We start from the raw sequence: 18457 nt of genomic DNA on the forward strand, positions 1-18457 counted from the left end.
AACCGACACTTATTATTTATATCTCGTTTCTTATATTTTATTATCTTCGAGTTTTATAATTATATATATAACTTTTGTCACGATTCCCAGATGCCAGATGCCTCCTAGACGCACGTAACGCGGCCGCCTCGCTAGGGAAGTATGCTTGGAATGCACTGGAGATATTTAGAAGGCTAAGCCCCTTCGGGACTAGCGCACTGTAGGGTGCATATACTCCCTCGCAGCCTCCTGTATTCTAGTTTTCCCTTCCTTAGCTTTGAATCGTCTTTGTAAGGGACCTTCTACCTTGCTTTCCAAACCCAGAATGCCGTACCCGTGACAACTTTTAAAGTAATAGCTATATTAATACTTATATTAAGTCTTATATTTAAAATTAATATATTTCTTAACTTAAACCCTTATAATTAGAAAAGATTTGGCCTTAATTATTTAATTTTAAGAAGATTTAATTAAATAGTTTTAATAATTAAATTAAAGTAATTTTATTATAAAATTATTTAAAGTCTCTTAATTTATACTAAAGCTTCTTTTTAACTAATATTATAAATATATATTTCGCTTTTAAATATATTAAAATAATATTCTAAATTTTAGTCCTCTTAAAAAATCCCTTTTATTATTACTTTCTTAAATTTTAAATTTTAAATTAATTACTAATTTGACTTTTAGTATTTATAATTTTTATTTCAAATATTCTTTTGTAAATTTCTAGTATTAATTAAAATATTAAATATAAAAATAAAAATAATTGCTTTAAAAATTTGAAGTATTATTTATTTTAGTTTTAATTTTTAAAAAATAATTCCCTTAATTTATTATAATTATTAAATTACTTAAAAGAAAAAGAAAAAGGCTAAATAAAAGAAAATTTATTTTAATTAATAAGGCTTATAAGCTTGCAAGGTTTTATAATATTAATATTACTTGAATTATTTGTAATTATAAGACTAGTTATTAGCTTTAATTTTAAATATCTTAAAAATCTTAAAAGATATTAATAATAAAGAATTAGTAATTATTATATCTAGTACTAGTAAACTTGTTTTTATAAAATATAATAATTAACTATAAGTTCAAATATTATTCTAAATTAAATATAAAAAATAAATTATAAATAAATATAAGATATATATAATAATATAATTATTAGCTATTTCAAATTTCTTTAAATATTATTTATTTTCAAGTATTATTTATTTTTATAAATATTATAAGAATTATAATAATATTTTTTTATTTAATAACTTATATATTATTCTTTAGTATTATTTAAAATATAAGTTATATTTATTATTATTATTAATTTTAGTAAGCTTTTCTAATCTTATATTAATATAATATTATAATATAATAAAATATTAAAAGTTAAGTTATTAAATTTATATATTAGAGTTTTATTAATATATTTATTTAAGCTATTATTATTATTTATTTCTTTATAAGTAAATTATATTTTTTAGAAATTAAACTAGGGAAATAATTCGAGTTATATTATTACTTTCTAGTTATTAATAAATTTATACTAAATATAATAATAATACTAGTAAAGTCTTAAAATAGGAAAATACTTAATAATATTTATATATTACTTATAATTAAGTTAATATAAGGTAATAAAGTTAAAAAAATAAAGAATTTATTTATATTTTAGATTCCGGAAAAAGTAATTCTAAGTTTACTATATTTTGCATTTCTAATTTCTGTTTCCGGATCTTAATTATTTGCTTAGCCTCGAAGATATCCTTAATATATATTAAAGGAATAAGGTAAGATATTCTCAGAAGTCTTATTTCTTATACTTGAATTTCTGGAAGATTTCTGAATAAAATACATATTAAAAGCAAGCCTAATTCTTCCTTATTTCCAATAGCTAATATTCTAAAGTGAGCCTAATATAATATTATTAAGGCTATTATTACGAGGTCTCTAAGGAGTTCTAAATATAGAAAAGCAAGGCTATCTAATAAATATTACTTTGCTAATAATGCTACTCTTCCTTTACTAAAATTTCTTCTAGGCGTTTCTCTTTATTTGCTATTATTTATATATGGCTACTCGGCATATTAGAGGTTTTATGGTCTGGGAACCTAATCAGGAACTAGTTTATTATAATACTTGTTTCAGTATATAGTATAGAAAAAGGCAAATTGGGTGTTGCTAGATTTTTAGTTAACTTTTTTGGTAGACTGCAGGGTAGGGCTATGGCTTGTGTGGCTTGTACCAGGGAGGTACTTAAAAAAGGCAGAATTGGCAATGACCTATTCTTCCTTCCTCTTTTCCAACCTGCTAGAGTTAGCCACTTTTTCATTAGCTATAACCATGGCACTGCAACTAGATACTATATAGCATATTTTGATTGAAACTTTACTTAAAGAAGGGTTTGAGACCAAACTAATAGCCTCAGAAGCCTTGTGCAGCGTGTGTGCTGTCCAGAGAATCTATCTAAAGAGATAGTAGTTCGAAATGCCCACCTCAAGAATAAACTGCATCAGCCATTATAGCTGCATTATATCACTATATAAAAAGCCCTCTATAATATACTAATCGAATAGCCTTACCTGTATTAATGCAAAATGGCAGACTTCCTCTATTATATGTTTTGTTAAAGGATATCGGAAAGATTAATTAGTTAGACTTTGCAATTAATAGGTTAGACAAGAATAGTGATTTATTGCATCGCATAATAACGGGATGCCAACCATCGAGATTACTATCTATATAAGATATTGCAGTATAAGTCTTACTATCTTGTCTTTATTAATGAGTCAGGCTATAATGCAAGGGCTGGATATAGACATTAGAGGTAGTCTTCGAAGTGATTCTCCCCATTCCAGGTTACAAAGTTCGGTGGTGAAAAAGATGGCACATTCTTCCAGCATACCGCAAGATAGTATTATGCTAAGGCGAGTATACCAAGGATCAACAGACAGTGATATGTTTGAGAACTTTATTGCCCAGTTGCTGCATTACTGTGGCAGATATCCGGAGCCAAAATCTGTAATTGTTATGGACAACGCTTGAACAACTCTCCGCACAACACCGCCTCCAAGTGGCCATCATTCTGCATCTGCCACTCTCTGGAATTGCGGCGATTATGGCGTGCCGACATCTGGGACTGTACAGTTCGAGCCGTTGAGACAGATGCTTGATCGTCGGCTTAAGAGGAGGCTGAGGAGACATAGGTTGAGTGAAGAAGCAAACAGTATTGAGTGGGAAAACAGACGGGATGTGAAATTTCTACGAGCGGAGGTCGAACGAATCAGAAGTGAGTTGGAGGCCAAATGCGTAGAGATGCAAATGTCTCAGGGATACGGAAGATCTGGCCAGTCAGGAAGATTCAAGAGATTCAATTGCGACAGGCATGGAGCTCAGCGCTGGAGTCCAAGAGCTCGAACACAAATTGTAGATCTGAAGGCTGAACTCCAGCAAAAGGAGGTTGAATCAGAGGATTTTGAAGATGCGGATTCGATGATAGCCTCAAGCTGTGACTTTTATTTGTCAGAGATCGGAGCTGCGAGGAGAGGTTCATTGAGCGATGGACAGCGCCATAATCTTCCTTTAGCTAGACGTCGTATGCTTTGTCAACAATGCTAAATTTTATTCAACCACAATGTCAGTGGTCGATTAGTGACCTGACTGAGCTCCCAATCCTCAAAATGGCTTGGACTCGAGGTCTTTATGTTGGCGTTCGATCGCTAAATCAAGACCTGGCAAACTTCCTATTTAAGCACTAGCGAAAATGCCTTCCACGTCGATCTGCGCGAATTTCTCGTACCGGGCCGAGACTCGAAGCTGAACGACTCGAGAGTCGAGACAACATCCAACAGTACAAGCACATCACCGCATTATCAAATCACTCGGCACCCAACACTTCGGCGACAATAGATACCCATGTATAACCCATGGGCAGAGTCAGAGCCACAGAGCTCTGATACTTGCGAGGGTGATTCTGCCTCTCATCATTCCGCCGCTGAGGATCCGGCGGAGACGGCAAGCGTCACCGAGACCGGGACCGACAGCGTCTGGCCCGAGCAAGTGGAGACATCCAACGTCGATATCACCGCCGAGAAGCGTCGCCTAAAAGTGTGCGAGGATTGCCATAAACGCCACTTCCCACGGCGGGTCATCCGCTGTGTTGATGGCACGCATTATCTGCCAGATGGGGCCGTAGGTAAGTGAACTGGAGCGGATTTTTGTTCTTGTGTCAAACGTCTGCCCCATGAGCTTACATGCAGACTGCAAGGCTCCCCGAGCCAGCGGAACTGCAGCAATATTTTCAGGATCTCTGCCCTCTCCAAAGAGGGTCTTGTTCAGGATCCCAACAGTAAGATAGTATGGAATCAAGTATGTGGTGAGCTATTGTTGGCTGAATCGTCTAATTATGGCAGATACCAAAATATTACCGTGGAATTGGCGCTACGGACTGGTATCCCATAAGCCAGTTTATCGGCCTCACCGGTGAAGGATTCCAGAGCAAGATTCGCGATGTTTATCATGTACGTGCCCGCATTTTGAGTGTCCACGTGGTCGATTTATTGACCTGTTCTCGCTGCAGGACTGCTGCTACAATGCCCCCTGTCCTTCTCAGGACGAGATCTTCCTGTTTGGCTATAGCCGTGGTGCCTGTGTGTACCCTAATCTCTAACTATTCGCCGAATGACGTTGACCGCAAACTAGATGTCGTTCGTGCTGTTGCCGGCTTGTTTCACTACGTGCGTGCCCTCAAGCCGACGCAGGACAGGAAGACATGGGACATGCTCTTCAGGGACTCTCTCAGGATTTATACCAAGGTAAAGGACAAGTCGGAGCTAAATCGCCACGACGTATGTCGTCCACCCTGAAATCCCGAGAATAATTACATGTAGTATTTGGCTGACCCTAGGTCCGAAAGGATTGGCTCCGTCTGTAAGTCTCCCGCTTGGGCATGTCCCAGGTCTTGAGACCAAGAGTACGAGCGCTGACAGTTCCCAGGTCTGCGCACACCACGGAGGCGCCCCGAATTGCGTTCCTCGGCGCCTTTGACACTGTAAAGTTCCTCAGAGATAACGGCTTCTATGACATAGGTCTCCTCCCAAACGTCGATTGTGTTCGACATGCGCTTGCTCTGTTTGAAGACCGGAAGTACATGAATCCGCAGTTCTTCTATGACAAGCTGCATCCGAGGTCACCCGACGAGAAACCTGCAGACTGGCAAGAGGCTTGGTTTGCCGGGAGCCACTGGAACATCGGCGGCGCGTGCCCTGGCGACGGCCTCGCCCTGTTGCCTGTGCAGTGGATGGTCTCGGAGGCGAGAAAGAGTGGCCTCGTCCTGTTTTTCAAGCAAATCAACCAGCGCAAGATTGCGGATCCAACGCAGTACATCTTTCCCAGCGGCGCCAGGAAGGGGACCGTACAGCTTCAGAACGGCATTCATGTCCAACTGTGGAGCCTTAGTGACCCCTTTTCAAAGGATGACTTCAATCCAAGGGTTAACAAGACGCTGGAGCCAGCTCCAATCGAGTCGCAGTACTGGATTCCTCATTTCGGAGGACTGTGGAGAGCGGAGAGGAAGATCTTCCAGGGCGAGAATCTCCTTGGCCGCTGTGAAGGTGCGCTGACCTTCCAATTTAACACGACGTTTGCTGACTGGGAGTTCTAGAGTCGAATGGTGTCTTCATCCACCCGTCTGTGGTAATGCATGACCGCACTACATCAGATGTCACTGACGCCATCAACACGCTTCAATGCCGATCAGCGCTCAGAAGCTATGGCATTGAAGCTTTCGACGCAAACTCCCTCAGCCCATGGCTTCCAAAGCCTGGTCGACGCGGGATCCGGACGTTGCACCCGCGGGTCCTGGTCTGCGGGAGCATGGGCACCGGCAAGTCTACCCTAATCAACGGCTACTTGGGGAAAAAATTAGTAAGACTCTCCTACTTGCCTACCTATGCCGGCGTAGAGATGTTAAAATTGCATGATTTTTCAGGCTACCGTCGGCCACGGCTCGCGTTCAGTCGAACATGATATCGACAAGGAACTGACTGACGATTGGAGCCCCATCACGTTTCATGATTCCAGCGGATTCGAGGCTGGTGCCGAGCAGCATTACGAGATCGTGCAGGACTTCCTCGATCGCAGGAGGAGGATGTACCCATTCAGAGAACAACTCCACGTAATCTGGTAAATTCAATGGCCCCATCCATCCCTCCATACTCCTCCGCCTCCCTCAATGATGTTAATTTCGCACCAGGTACTTCGCCAAGGCAGACGAAGACCGCATCGCACAGTGCAACATGGACTTCTTCCGCTGTGTCGACTTTGGCGGGTTGTCTGTGTTGTTGATATTCAACCGGGCAGACCGCCTCCGGGACCTCTGCCAGGCTATCGCATTCGAAAAGTTCCAGGAGTCTCACCCGGATATACATGAAATCGAGGGCATCCCTCAGCACCAACACGGGGAATGGGATGCCCTGCGAAGCCACACCATTGAGGAGATGAAGCAAAACCGCGTCGCGGACTGGCAGGAGGCCCTTGGGAGGGAGGTAACGGCTTTCTTCACCAGTAATAAGAGAGAAGGTGAGCTTCTAATGTACAAACTTAATTCGCGATTTTAAACGTTGCCACAGATAAGGAAACCCTGCCGCAGCTGCGAGCAGAGACGATACGAAGCATCAATAGCCCAGCTGTGGCAGGCTTTTACCAAGACGCTCTCGTGAAGCACCTAGACCGGCGGCATCCCGTTGCCACCAAGAAGGTGGCCGAGTACTGCCAGCATCTCGACCTGGAGCTGAAGAACATGAAGGGAAAGACACTGGACGATAAATACCTGCAGCTGAGACTGGTTCTCCTCAACCATCTCCGAGCGACGTTCGGGGTCACTCTCCAGGGCTCGGCGGCCTTCAGTACCAGTCCTAGGCGCGCAAACATGAGACACAGGGAGAGCTACCAGGAGGTGGTCCGCAGCGGCATGGCCGGGGCACTAGGAATCTTCTCTTTTCTCCCCGTCATGTTCTCTTCCATTGCCAACCTGTTCTCTTTCCTTAATGTGTTTACCATCATCCTATCCGTTGGAACTTGGACACTTTTCCGCCCCATCGTTAGAGCCGACATGTACCACCGCACGGTGTCCATCCTCAGCATCGGTGCGGAGGCCATCCTAGTATACGACCGGCTCCTGTGGTACGATAGCGAGCAGATCACGCAGCTCGAGATCGACCTTGCCGAGAACGCGATCCAGCAGCTCGAGCCGTCCATCTCCGAGTTCGTGGCGAAGTCGCCCCTGTTGAGCAGCGGGATCAGGAAGCTACCCTCGCGCGAGGCTGCAGCTGACGTTATTAGACATACCGTTGAGCAGTTCCGTCAGCGCCCCCAGGGTGACAATGATGGATCGACGATAGATTGGGAGGAGGGGGTTGAGGACGGGGAGGACTGATGGCTGCAATAACACATATCTTCTTTAATAGGTAGTGTGGCAATACTTTCAAGTTTTCTCAAGGTAGTCTTAGCTAATATCCACTCTGATTATCTATTTATTTGGGAATTCCAACAACCTCTGAAGAGCTAGATAAGGCTTCGATGCGGGGATCGAGCCTTACGCTGCCGTAACAGAGCGGAAGAAATGACTCCGAGGCTCTCGACTGGTCCTCAATATCATCCCAATCGATATTCCATTCGTTAAAGCGCATGCTCAAGTCCGGTTGTAGGTAGAAATAGATTGACAATTCCTGCCTATATTGCCAAGTTTGAACGTACCCTATACGAAGCAAATGGGCAAAGCTAGCCAGATGTCAATAAAATATCCAGCTTTCGCAATGGCCTCAACTCTGTAGTTCGCTCTCGTTTGGCACAGCAGCTTATCCTCCCGCGAACGTACGGTAATTTCCTGCGAACGGCCCAGCAACTTTCGTCAAAAACAGCCGCTCCACCGTACGTTACTGCTCCCAGAATTGCCAGTAACCCAATGAACGTTAGCGAATTGAAAATTGACGACGTTGTTACACCGGCAATTGGTACTCTCACGTTATCTGAGCCAATCTCACCGGCTATGCCAGCCCGTTCCACCTCAAAGGAGCTCCGCCAGCTGTATCGTCAAACCGGCAGGTGTATCAGATGCGGATCCCAGGATCACTTTATCAAGAACTATAGCTTGGCTCCTGCAAGCACTGCCACTAGTTCTGGTTCAGGCAAATGGGTCACGACTACCGCAATTAATAACCATTACTCTGATTCTGGTAGCGATTCCAATAAGGGTTGTGAGCTTCCACTAGGGCTAGAATAGATAAAGCAGATCGCTAGAAAATAGGGTCCTTTTCCTTTGTTTTATTGATTTTACTATACTCGCTTTAGCTTTTCCCTTTGTTTACTAGCGCTCGGGTCGAGCTTTTTGGAGGGGAGGGGGTAATGTGACGGCTAGTGTCACATGATTGGTTTCAGCTAAGGTTCCAAGCTATGGTTCAAACCAAGCTCGGGTTCTAAAGCTCGGTGTTTCAGTGGTCTTGGCTGTACCTACTTATCCACTGCCACACCTCACTCCTTTTCTCCTTAGCTTTAGATTCTGTAGGACATTGGAATTATAGATCTTTGAGCCTCGTCCCATTGCTTCGTTCTTGCTATTATAAAAACAAGTAATATATAAGTTAATTAGATCTTATAGCAAATCAAGAATATTATTATATAATATTAGAGTTAAAAAGTAAAGCTTGTAATATTAGAGCTCTTTTATTAATTATAATAGAACTAATATAAAAGTATATTAAAGAAAATAAAGCTATTAGTATTAATAATTTATATTACTAACCTTTAAATTCAAATATTCTTAAATAATATATTGAAAAAATAATTAAAGTAATTAATTATATTAAATTAAAATTTTAATTAATTATAAATTAATTATTAGACCAATAATAATTAAATATAATTAAATATTTCTAATTATTATATGAAACTCATATAAAAGTTATAAAGTAATAAATTCTCTTTATTTTCTTTAAATAATATATAATTAAAGCGTGAAAAGAGTAAAGATTAATTGATTTTTAAAGAAAAGAAAAGAAAAGCAAGATAATATATATGTGAGTTATTTATTCCAGATATTATATAATTGTACTATATAATTAGAAAAGCCAAAACCCTTATAATAGCACTTATTTATAAAAATAAATAAAGTAAGTAAAGGCAAAATACTAGTTATTAAACCTATTATAATAAGGCAATATTCTTACTAATAAATACCTTATATAAACTAATATATATAAATAAAGTAAAGTAAGAAATTATATTTCTAATAAAAGAATTAATTGAGGCTAGCTAAAAAAAAGCTTAAATAAGATATAAAAACTCTAAAATATAAATATATAAAGCTTAATTAAGTAAAGTAATTATATTATACCTAAATAAGAAATCTTATTATAATAATACTATAATAATATTATTATTAAGCTTTAAAGTATTTAATTAAATAGAAAACGCTTTAATATTATAATATTTAATATTTAATTATAACTAAATTACTTAAAAGTTTATTCTTTATTTATTAAGTTATAATAATTATATTTGAGATATGTCTCGTGTTTTATTAAAGCAAAGAGTTTAATTAATATTTTAAGAGGATTGAAAAATAATATTTAATTCTTAATAACTTCTTTATATATAAAGTATAAAATTAAAACAAGGAAAAAGTTTATTGTAAAATAAAACGAAACCACCTTTGTATATGAGGTTATAGAAGTAGCAAATTAAATTAATGTACTAGAAATACAAGAAAATTGTTTTATATTAAGGTATTAATTTTTTTGTTAGAGTGGCAGAGGTCATGCTTCGCAGAGACGTCTCTTATATCTACAGTCAATGATTGGAACTGGAACTGCTCCTACCGATGCTACTCATGGCTACACTACTTTGTCTACCCCCTCCTTCACCGCCGCACATTCCCCACATCCCGTCTTCTTCAAGCTGGGTTTTCGTATGATGCATGACTTTCATGATATCGCTCTCCCTTTCGCGCTCCGCTCTGTATGTCGAGTCATCCTGAACATGCTTGCACTTGGTCCTAACGGCTCGTTCCCACTTTTTCAGAAACCATTCCCAGCGGAGGTAAAGGAGAAGGGGCAAGTTGGTGGATAGGCTCAACCCCATATATAAACTGAACGGGAAGAGAGCTAATATGGGAAAGCCTCGATCAATGTGATTAATGGGGCTATCCGAACTGTCTGAGCCAGAGCCCGAAGCAATCTTGACAACAGGCACAGCCCATTGGATAATAGGTGTAGCGAACAAAACCTTCCACAACAATCAGTTCGAAATTTCTTTCTTTCTGGCTGACGTACCGTAAGAAATGTCGCTGGGAGAAGTAGGACAGTCAAGGTTGCGATAGTTCTCATATTTGAGCTATCTCGCTCGGCAGCTTGCAACATCAGACTTTGGAAGTTCCCTTGTGAATGAGCGTAAAGATTGGATACCTTCATTATGCTAATATAAGCTTGATTTCTTACCATAAAGCATGGGATGAGACAACTTACCAAGCCAATCGCAATGGTTGTGCGTGCTTTGAGGCTTTTAATATCAACCTCAAACTGTTCCATAGCTCTCTCAATCATGTCCAGCTTGTCGTTGTCACGCCTGTGAAACTTTGTGGTCCCGAGCTCACTTAGTGCTTCATCCAATGACATTCCTCGATCTCCAATCGTCTTGTATCTTGAGGTCTGTTCTCCTTGTAATGGCACAGATGGTCTTGTCTCCTCTGTAACCATCTTTTCAATGTCATGTCCACCTATTCTCGCTGGCTGAATGTCTCGAGTGACCTTTGCCTGAGTGGAACTGTCACATTTTGTAGCTATTAGCTTGTCTTTAATATATGCCTGCATCGTGGACTGGTCTCGGACAAGCCCTCGGGCACAAAGACCAATGTAGTGGACACGTGACCGGACACCCGGAAGGCTCATATTGATATCCATTAGCGTTTGATTCAGCTTTGTGCAGGTTTTGACCTGGATTGCAAGCTTTCCTCGTTGTTCCCTTTCAGTCAACGGCTTTTTCGATGTAACGTCAAGGAAGAGCAGCTTTTCTGCCGCGACAAGGTTGGTGTCGATTGACAGTAGGCGGTCGTAAGCACTCACAAGTATTGACTTCTTGGCTGCTCGGAAACCATATAGCTTCAGGATAGCTGCAATGAACAGCTTTGGGGTCAGACCAACTTTTTCGGCAGCGACTTCTTTGGCAGCACGCTGTTCGTCGGTAGCTTCCCAGTAAAGCTTTAGGGCATCAAGAAGCTTTTCCATCCCAATGTCAATTCCTTTCAGCCCTAAGACAAACGCGAAAATTTTCTCCTCTGGCTTGCCAAATCCAGTAACCGCCTGTGGAATGTCGACATGATGAACTAGTGCCATTCTCACGTTCGGGGTATTGAGATACGGCACTTGCATTGTATGAACTGCAATAGTTAGTGAACACTGTGAACATATTACTCTAAATTTAACTGCGATTAACAAACACTGGAGGAAGCACCGCTTGCTATTTTTTTTGTAAGTACGAAAACGGGATTCGTAACGAGACTTAGCTTCTGTAATATTTCGCCACAGAATATTTTTGCATAGCCCCACACAGCGAATACAAAGCGCATCTTGTAATATTTTGTGGTATCTGTCGGGAGGCTGTTCATCATCACTAGGGGGGAGGTTGGATTTCGGTGGATTTTCGCTAGTCGTCTCGGGTTTATTTTGGACAAGCTCAATGTCACTTCTTGTCGATTCAGTCTCTTTCTGGGATTCTTGTTGATGCTCAGGACCTGCGGATGGTGTGGGCGAGTTGTCGTGGTAATCGAGCCAGCTGTAGTAGACAACGCAGTTAGAAAAATTTCGTGGAATTCAAATACGAGGAAACTCACATTAACGTCAGAATGAGAGATCTTGGTGATTTACCAATTTGATATGCTTCCGTATTGCCCTTCCATTCTTGTCCAAACTTGTCAATAGTCGGAACTATTATCAGACGCAGGCTGGGTATTTGCCATGATGAGAAGACTAATGAGATTGGAATTGGACAACACCTAATCAAAGCTTTGAGATGGTTCATGGATAGCCAACAAATGTGGGGACATCGGTAGATTTATGCTTCGCCAGCAGTCCGAATCATACCCCTAGCAAGGCTGGGGCATTCCTTCTCTCCCCGCTTCATTTGGACCGTCCCGCCCCCCGAGCCCGAGCTGAGAATGCGCAAGCCACAGTAGCGCATTAGTCCTTACGAGGTTACGAGCCTGCGCTCACTAGTCTGTGCGCACAGGGCATTTTTTAAGTATTTTCAGGCTTCCTGAAAACGCCTTCAGGCCTTAAAACCTAGAAGTCACGACTTTCACTTTAAGAGTTTACAACCTCTATTAATTGTAATAATCTATAATCTTTGGAAAGGGTATAAAAATAACTAAATTACACTTCGCACAATTAAAACTTTAACTTTAGAAGAATTTAGATTTTCATTTATATATGAAATGCCCTGCGCGCACAGACTAGTGAGCGCAGGCTCGTTAGCCGCTTGCTAGGTTCATTGCTTTTCCCTGGGAATGGATCATGGGAAAGCGGCTGGTTGGGCACCACAACTGCTTAGCCTTCCTTTCTTGGCAAACACAAGCGATGCTATTTTAAACACCGCCAATTGAAAGGAATAAAATTTGAAGAGATGTTTCACTGCTGTGGTACAGAGTGCAGACAATATTGAGACCAGGAAAGGGACTCGCCAGTTGTGGCAGCGAGATCGGTGCAATGGCATGGCCAGGGCACAAAGGTCAGAGAATATCATATATTCAAAATACTAAGCTAGAGTGTAAAGGAAGAGGGGATGCCTTGACCTTTAATAGTCTTTTATTAATCTCTAGCTAATATGCTCATTTTAGCCCTATTGCTTATCATGTGATAGTATAGCAGATTACGTGATCTTATTGGTTATCAAGAGGGTCCAGAAGAGAGACGTGAGCAGGTATTAATAATGAGATTAATCTATATGGGGGCCCAAAATCTCATTATCTGGCTTGGTCCTGAAACCGACGAGAGTGATATAGCCATTGAAATACTTACTGAATTAGTACGATATGAACGTGAGGGCCCGAAGTATCTCCAAGAATGGCATAAATACTTTGAGGGGCCTAGCTGCTACAAGCGTTGGCTTTTAATTGCAAAGTTTTTCTCGCAGTCCTGGTTTGGGAAAAACTAAAACTCCCCCCCCCCGGGAGTCGATTGGGGCAGGGGTATTAACGACTTGTATTTGGCTACCTAAGCTCCCTAGAATCTTAAGTTAGATTTTTCAATATAAGTATAAGCTAGTATATTATACCCCTTGTATTATAATTACGCGATTTTTAACTTATAATAAAAAGATTCCTTGAAATAGAATTTTAATTTAAAGAAGTTCATATACTAATTAATTAAGTTCTAATTTTTGAACCTTATAGAGCCTTATAAATTATGGGCTTATAGGGCTCTTATATCTAGTTTTAGGAACTTATTTACTAAATTTCTAAGCTTCTTAAGCTTATCTTTAAGCTATAAAATATGATATTTTTAACTTTTTTAATTTAAGGAGCTATTACTAATACAAATATTATAAAATGTTTATATTTAAATAGCCCTTAATTAGTATTATAAAGAAATAAAACAAGTATTAAATTATATTAATTCCTTATTAAATTAAATTAATAAAAAAGCCAGAGTTTTGGTGTTTCTGTCCGAGCGCCTCTACTTTGGGTTAGTGGCCAGTCGCCCCCAATCGACACCCCTAGTCCTGGTAGTCGAAACCCCTAATCGACACCGGGGAGGGGGGGGAGTCGTTTTACTTTTTCCCGCCACAACTTAAGGTATGAAGCCTCATAACGCCACAAGACGCCACACCGCATCGCAACCTCTTTCACCTTCATGAAAAAAACTTCAGCGATGTTCTAAGTCTGCCTCCGACGCCTTCAGCAGCACCCAGCGAATGGCTTGCCAGTCGGGGGTAAAATGCCATCATGTGGCCTCGAGAACTGGCTCTTCCACCGAATATCTGGAGCGTCCTGCTCACCAACCCAACGAGCCTCACGAGCCATTAGAACCCGATCTGGCATCTAAGCTCCTCGACGCAAATGAACTCGTCAGCGCCTTCCACAATACCCTTGCCGTCGAGCATTTGGACAAGGCCGTCAGGAGTCTTCACGGCGCCTCATCCGACATACCCAACAACCACCCGTACCTGGCAGACGTTCTGGGCAGTTGCGAGGCCGTAATAGACACCAGATTCGTCTGCACTGGGGAGATTCGTGGCCTAGAGCTAGACCTCGTGATCAAAGTCGCGGAGCGTGCTGTGGAAGTCACCTCTGAAGACCATCCGTGTCGAGCGGCCAGGCTCATCACCTTGAGCAACTGGCTTGGTCGCCGGTTTGCCTGGCACAGCAAGCCTCATGACATAGACCGTGCAGTTCAAGAGGCTGAAAAGGCTGCAAAACTCGCTCCTGCGGATAGTGGGAGTGCTGGGGCCAGCGTCTGGAATGACTTCGGATACTGGCTCATGCGCCGATTTGAACACGACCAAGATGGGGGCTACCTTCACCGCGCAGTGCTAGCCGGCGAGACTGCCGTGAAACTCACGCTTGATGGCGATCCTCGAAAAGCCATTAGACAGAGTAACCTTGCGGCGTGGCTACTCGTTCGGAGTCGAAAGACTCGGTCCGGCTCAGACGCCGTCGACGCCATTGCCCTCGCGCAGTCTGCCGTTAACGCCTCCGGCGTTCTTATAGCTGACCGGCCACTTCTTATAGAAGGCCTGGGAAGAGCCTACGGAATCCAATTCGAGACCAGCCAGCGGCTGACTCGGAGTAGCATCGACACCGCGTTGAGCCTTCTCCGCCAAGCTGCGGACCAAGCATCCCACCCTGACGCCCGCCATCCCCACCATGCAGACGTGCAGCTCCAGCTCTGCGACCATCTCAGAAAGCGGTACGACATGCCAGGAGGCGGCGACCAAATGGACCTCGACGATGCTCTTAACGCCGCCTCCCAAGGATGGGCCTGCCCGCTCGCCCGCACCGAGACGCGTATCTTGGTGGCGCGCAGCGCGGCCTCCATACTTGCCGTGAAGAAGGACTGGGCAGCGGCAAGCAGATACCTGGAACAGGCGGTTGAGCTGCTGCACTCGGTCGTGTTGCCGACGCAGTCGGATTCGGCGCGCCAGCGGATGCTCGCCAAGTTTCAGGGGCTGGCGTCGGAGGCGGCGGCCGCGGCCATGGAGGCGAAAAGGGACGACTACCTGGCTTTGAACCTGTTGGAGTCCGGGCGCAGCGTGACGAACGGCTTTTTGTTTGACATTGATGCCTTCATTGATGTAAAGTGCCCTGAGATGTGGCAGTATGCTGAGCTGAGGGGCGTTCTTGATTCTCTGACAGGGTGTCTGTCCTTCCCGGCCTCAACGGCCACGAAGAGCCTTTGGAAGTCCCAAGCCACAAAGGTCCAGACGGTTCTTCAGGATATGCAGTCTCTGGTGATGAAAATCAGAGAAACCCCGCGCTTGCATAGCTTCCTCCAGCTCCACAACATTGAAGATTTGAAAGAAGAGGCTCGGGAGGGACCGATGGTAGTGCTGAATGCGACGATACAGCGCTGCGATGCTTTCATCGTCCACACTTCTGGAGTTAGGTCAATACAGCTGAAGCAGCTGACTCTGGCCGAGATCAAACGGCGAAGCCGACATCTGGCACGTCAATCTCGGATCGCCTCTTTGCTCAACTGGTTGTGGCGCTCTGCAGCACGGGAAATATTACAAAAGCTAACGTATACCGTGGCCGTGGAAGATGGCGACTTTCAAAGAGTGTTCTGGATACTCCCCGGCGCCACTAGTTGCCTGCCCCTGCATGCAGCTGGCCACCATGCCGCCCGTTCGGGCGAGACGGTGATTGATAGAGCCATGTCGTCCTACAGCTACTCCATCAAGTCTCTCATCTACGGAAGACGCAAGGAGCGCGTCTCTTTTGGAGACCCAGAGAAAGACTCAGCGTTGCTCGTTTCCATGGCTGAGACGGCCGGTCTATTACCCCTCCCCTTCGCCCCGGTCGAGGTATCTAAGGTAGGGGACGTGTGCAACTCTCTCAACATCCGCCCCATCGTTAAGGAACTGCCAAACTATTCAGATCTCAGGGAACACTTCTTCAGTACGAAACTCTTCCACTTCGCGGGCCACGCACGACTAGACCCGCTCGACCCGCTGCTCAGTCCCTTGTGCCTGCGAGACTGGGTCGAGAACCCGCTGACTGTCGACCGGCTGGGGAAAGACTTCAGAGTTTATGCGCACAAGCCCTTCCTGGCGTACCTCTCCGCCTGCTCAACGGGCGTCATCAATGAAGACCGGCTCGTCGACGAGGGCATGCACCTCATCGGGGTGTACCAGCAGATGGGCTTCAGACACGTTATTGGCAGCCTCTCGCCTGTCTTGGATTCGCGTTGTGTGGAGGTCGCTGAGACAGTGTATGAGACACTGAGAAGCGATGGTATCACAGATAGGGCGGTCTGCAAGGGGCTGCATTTTGGTTTGAGGGCCCTGAGAGACAAGCCATCTTCGGAAGTCGCTGGAATGCTAACAGATGAAGTAGAGGAACGTCGCCGCAATGGCAGAGTACCAGACGATGATGACGATGATGGCGATGTTGACGACGATGATGATAATGCCGGTTCTAAAGCCCGAGTCCTCTCTGTGGACAAGTTTCTCTGGGTGCCTTACGTTCATTTCGGCGTTTGACGATTCCATTAGCTTCTAGGCACATCCGATTACTATCTAACTATCAAACTTCGGCGACTTCGGCCCTTTCTTGTTGACAGTGCCTCATGTAGTCTCAGCCAAATCAATCTCTCACGGTAGGGGGATGTTGGTTGGAACTGCCTAATATGGTATAGCTCTTTTTCTTGCTTACTATCCCCTCCAGCTCTCAGGGATCAGCTCGCTTATTTCACTCACAACACTTCAAAGTATCTACTCCCTCAATAATAGCAATTCTTCTAGCTAAATTAACTTTCCATTTAACGCTTCTAACGTATAATGCTTCAGCTTTTATATAATAACTAATAATTTGCTTATTGTAAACTTTGAAGTACTGTGGGTGAAATAAGCGAGCTGATCCTTGGAGGTCTTCCCCTCCTTCTTTTCTTGAAGCTCTTGAGATATCAGCTATTTGATCCATGCTACTATATTCTGTCCCAAAATTACTCTACATCTGACAGGGGATCACTAAAACGTAACTCTCAATCGGTTCTCGACTTCGACATCGAACCTCTAACCCCTCTCCATTCCACTCACGCTATCCTCCTGGACATGGCCCCCTCGGCATCGACTTCTTCCTAGACACCGGCCTCCAGAGCACGATCTTCTCCCTAAATGCCGGCTTCCTGGACCTCGCTCAAGGTGGCTTCTATGCCATCGTCCTCAGCATCCCCGTCTGTGCCCCTCAACCCGACGTACGCCTTCCACCGATTCCCATTCTCGAGCCAGGCATTATCAACCTTACGCCTACTAAAGAAGCTGAACTCGATCTTGCGATACTGCACACGGTAGATCTGCTCTCCGGGCGCGTACAGCTCGTTCCCAGCATCCACCTGCCGGTTCTGCGACCTCCCGGCCCCCGGATCAATGAGATCGCCCAGCACTGGGATCGGCGCTCCAGCTGCAGCCGCCGCCGCGGCTACGGGGACCGTGACGTCCACAGCGACTTCGCGCTGGTGGCCGCCCGTCTGTACGACCGTCGAGTCTATCACCGCCTCGATACCCGTGACGAGGAAGACGGGCAGCTTCTGCCGGATGGCGCGCTCCAGGAAGTCGCGGGCCTTGGGGACGCGGCATAGCGTGCGGAAGTAGTCGCCAGAGTTGACTAGCTGGCGCGTGACACACTTCAGGGACTTGACGAGCGAGGTAGAAGTCCGCTGCGATGTGGCTTTAGCGGTTAGGATGGACGTGAGGTCGCCGTGTAGCTTGAACCCCTGCGACTGGCCGAGGACTTCGCTGAAGTTGAGCACCTCCTGCTTGAGCTCGGGGGGAGGGAGGGACTTGGCTTCGTAGAAGTCTTGGGCTGGCTCGGATATGTCTAGGACGAGTCGGCCGAGATCGACTGCTTCGAGCGGCAGGAGGCGACCCAGGGACGCTGAGGTGGTTGTCATGCTGTGCGAGATTCGGGGCCTGACCGATTTGCAGTAACAAAGCTGCACTCTTCTCTTGAGTATTTGTATCTTACCTTGGTTGACAGAGCGGGATTGCCCAATTGCCCTCTCCAAGTGGCGCTTGATGTCCTCTGCATGTTCCATAGCTTAGCGCAGCCGCCGGATGAACTCGGCCTGTGTTGACGGGGTAGTCGTCTCCCAATCAAGTGAAGCCACGCCTTCGACCTGCAGCCCAGGCATCCTTCCCCCGAAACGTCTCCCGACAGTCGGATTGACAGTCAGACTGTCCCCGATAAGGATCGATAAGCTCGATTCTGCCGCGT

General features: G+C 44.2%; 5 protein-coding genes across 5 annotated transcripts; 3 read left to right on the forward strand and 2 right to left on the reverse strand.

Annotated features, from left to right (window-relative positions):
- The first annotated feature begins 2687 nt into the window (after positions 1-2687).
- K444DRAFT_690265 (uncharacterized protein) lies at positions 2688-3076 on the forward strand. The gene has a single exon (XM_024887762.1). It carries the CDS (start codon positions 2692-2694, stop codon positions 3019-3021), a length of 330 nt encoding a protein of 109 aa, XP_024744403.1. The 5' UTR covers positions 2688-2691; the 3' UTR covers positions 3022-3076.
- Positions 3077-3813: 737 nt separating this feature from the next.
- K444DRAFT_606436 (uncharacterized protein) lies at positions 3814-7789 on the forward strand. The gene is made up of 11 exons (XM_024878991.1): positions 3814-4171; positions 4244-4344; positions 4389-4496; positions 4556-4625; positions 4678-4823; positions 4892-4905; positions 4972-5588; positions 5639-5901; positions 5966-6159; positions 6230-6555; positions 6606-7789. The coding sequence occupies exons 1-11, from the start codon at positions 3892-3894 to the stop codon at positions 7409-7411; spliced, it is 2925 nt and encodes a 974-aa protein (XP_024744404.1). The 5' UTR covers positions 3814-3891; the 3' UTR covers positions 7412-7789.
- Positions 7790-9822: 2033 nt separating this feature from the next.
- Positions 9823-12048, reverse strand: K444DRAFT_623657 (uncharacterized protein; the record flags this gene model as incomplete). The annotated part of the gene is made up of 5 exons (XM_024882302.1): positions 9823-10257; positions 10305-10436; positions 10497-11407; positions 11579-11802; positions 11861-12048. The coding sequence occupies 5 exons, from the start codon at positions 12046-12048 to the stop codon at positions 9823-9825; spliced, it is 1890 nt and encodes a 629-aa protein (XP_024744405.1).
- A 1833-nt stretch (positions 12049-13881) lies between these two features.
- On the forward strand, positions 13882-16771 carry K444DRAFT_606438 (uncharacterized protein). The gene has a single exon (XM_024878992.1). It carries the CDS (start codon positions 13939-13941, stop codon positions 16723-16725), a length of 2787 nt encoding a protein of 928 aa, XP_024744406.1. The 5' UTR covers positions 13882-13938; the 3' UTR covers positions 16726-16771.
- Positions 16772-17071: 300 nt separating this feature from the next.
- Positions 17072-18379, reverse strand: K444DRAFT_606440 (uncharacterized protein). Its single transcript, XM_024878993.1, has one exon. The coding sequence runs from the start codon at positions 18132-18134 to the stop codon at positions 17355-17357; it is 780 nt and encodes a 259-aa protein (XP_024744407.1). The 5' UTR covers positions 18135-18379; the 3' UTR covers positions 17072-17354.
- Positions 18380-18457: the final 78 nt, after the last annotated feature.

Source organism: Hyaloscypha bicolor (genome assembly GCF_002865645.1).
Source record: "Hyaloscypha bicolor E unplaced genomic scaffold K444scaffold_10, whole genome shotgun sequence".
NCBI lineage: Eukaryota > Fungi > Ascomycota > Leotiomycetes > Helotiales > Hyaloscyphaceae > Hyaloscypha > Hyaloscypha bicolor.

Coding starts and splice junctions, on each gene's coding strand:
- K444DRAFT_606438 (XM_024878992.1), top strand. CDS start 13,939: ATGGCTTGCCAGTCGGGGGTAAAATGCCATCATGTGGCCTCGAGAACT.
- K444DRAFT_606436 (XM_024878991.1), top strand. CDS start 3,892: ATGTATAACCCATGGGCAGAGTCAGAGCCACAGAGCTCTGATACTTGC. Junction 4,497..4,555: donor AGATTCGCGATGTTTATCAT/GTACGTGCCCGC, acceptor TTCTCGCTGCAG/GACTGCTGCTACAATGCCCC. Junction 5,589..5,638: donor TCTCCTTGGCCGCTGTGAAG/GTGCGCTGACCT, acceptor TGGGAGTTCTAG/AGTCGAATGGTGTCTTCATC.
- K444DRAFT_690265 (XM_024887762.1), top strand. CDS start 2,692: ATGCCAACCATCGAGATTACTATCTATATAAGATATTGCAGTATAAGT.
- K444DRAFT_606440 (XM_024878993.1), bottom strand. CDS start 18,134: ATGACAACCACCTCAGCGTCCCTGGGTCGCCTCCTGCCGCTCGAAGCA.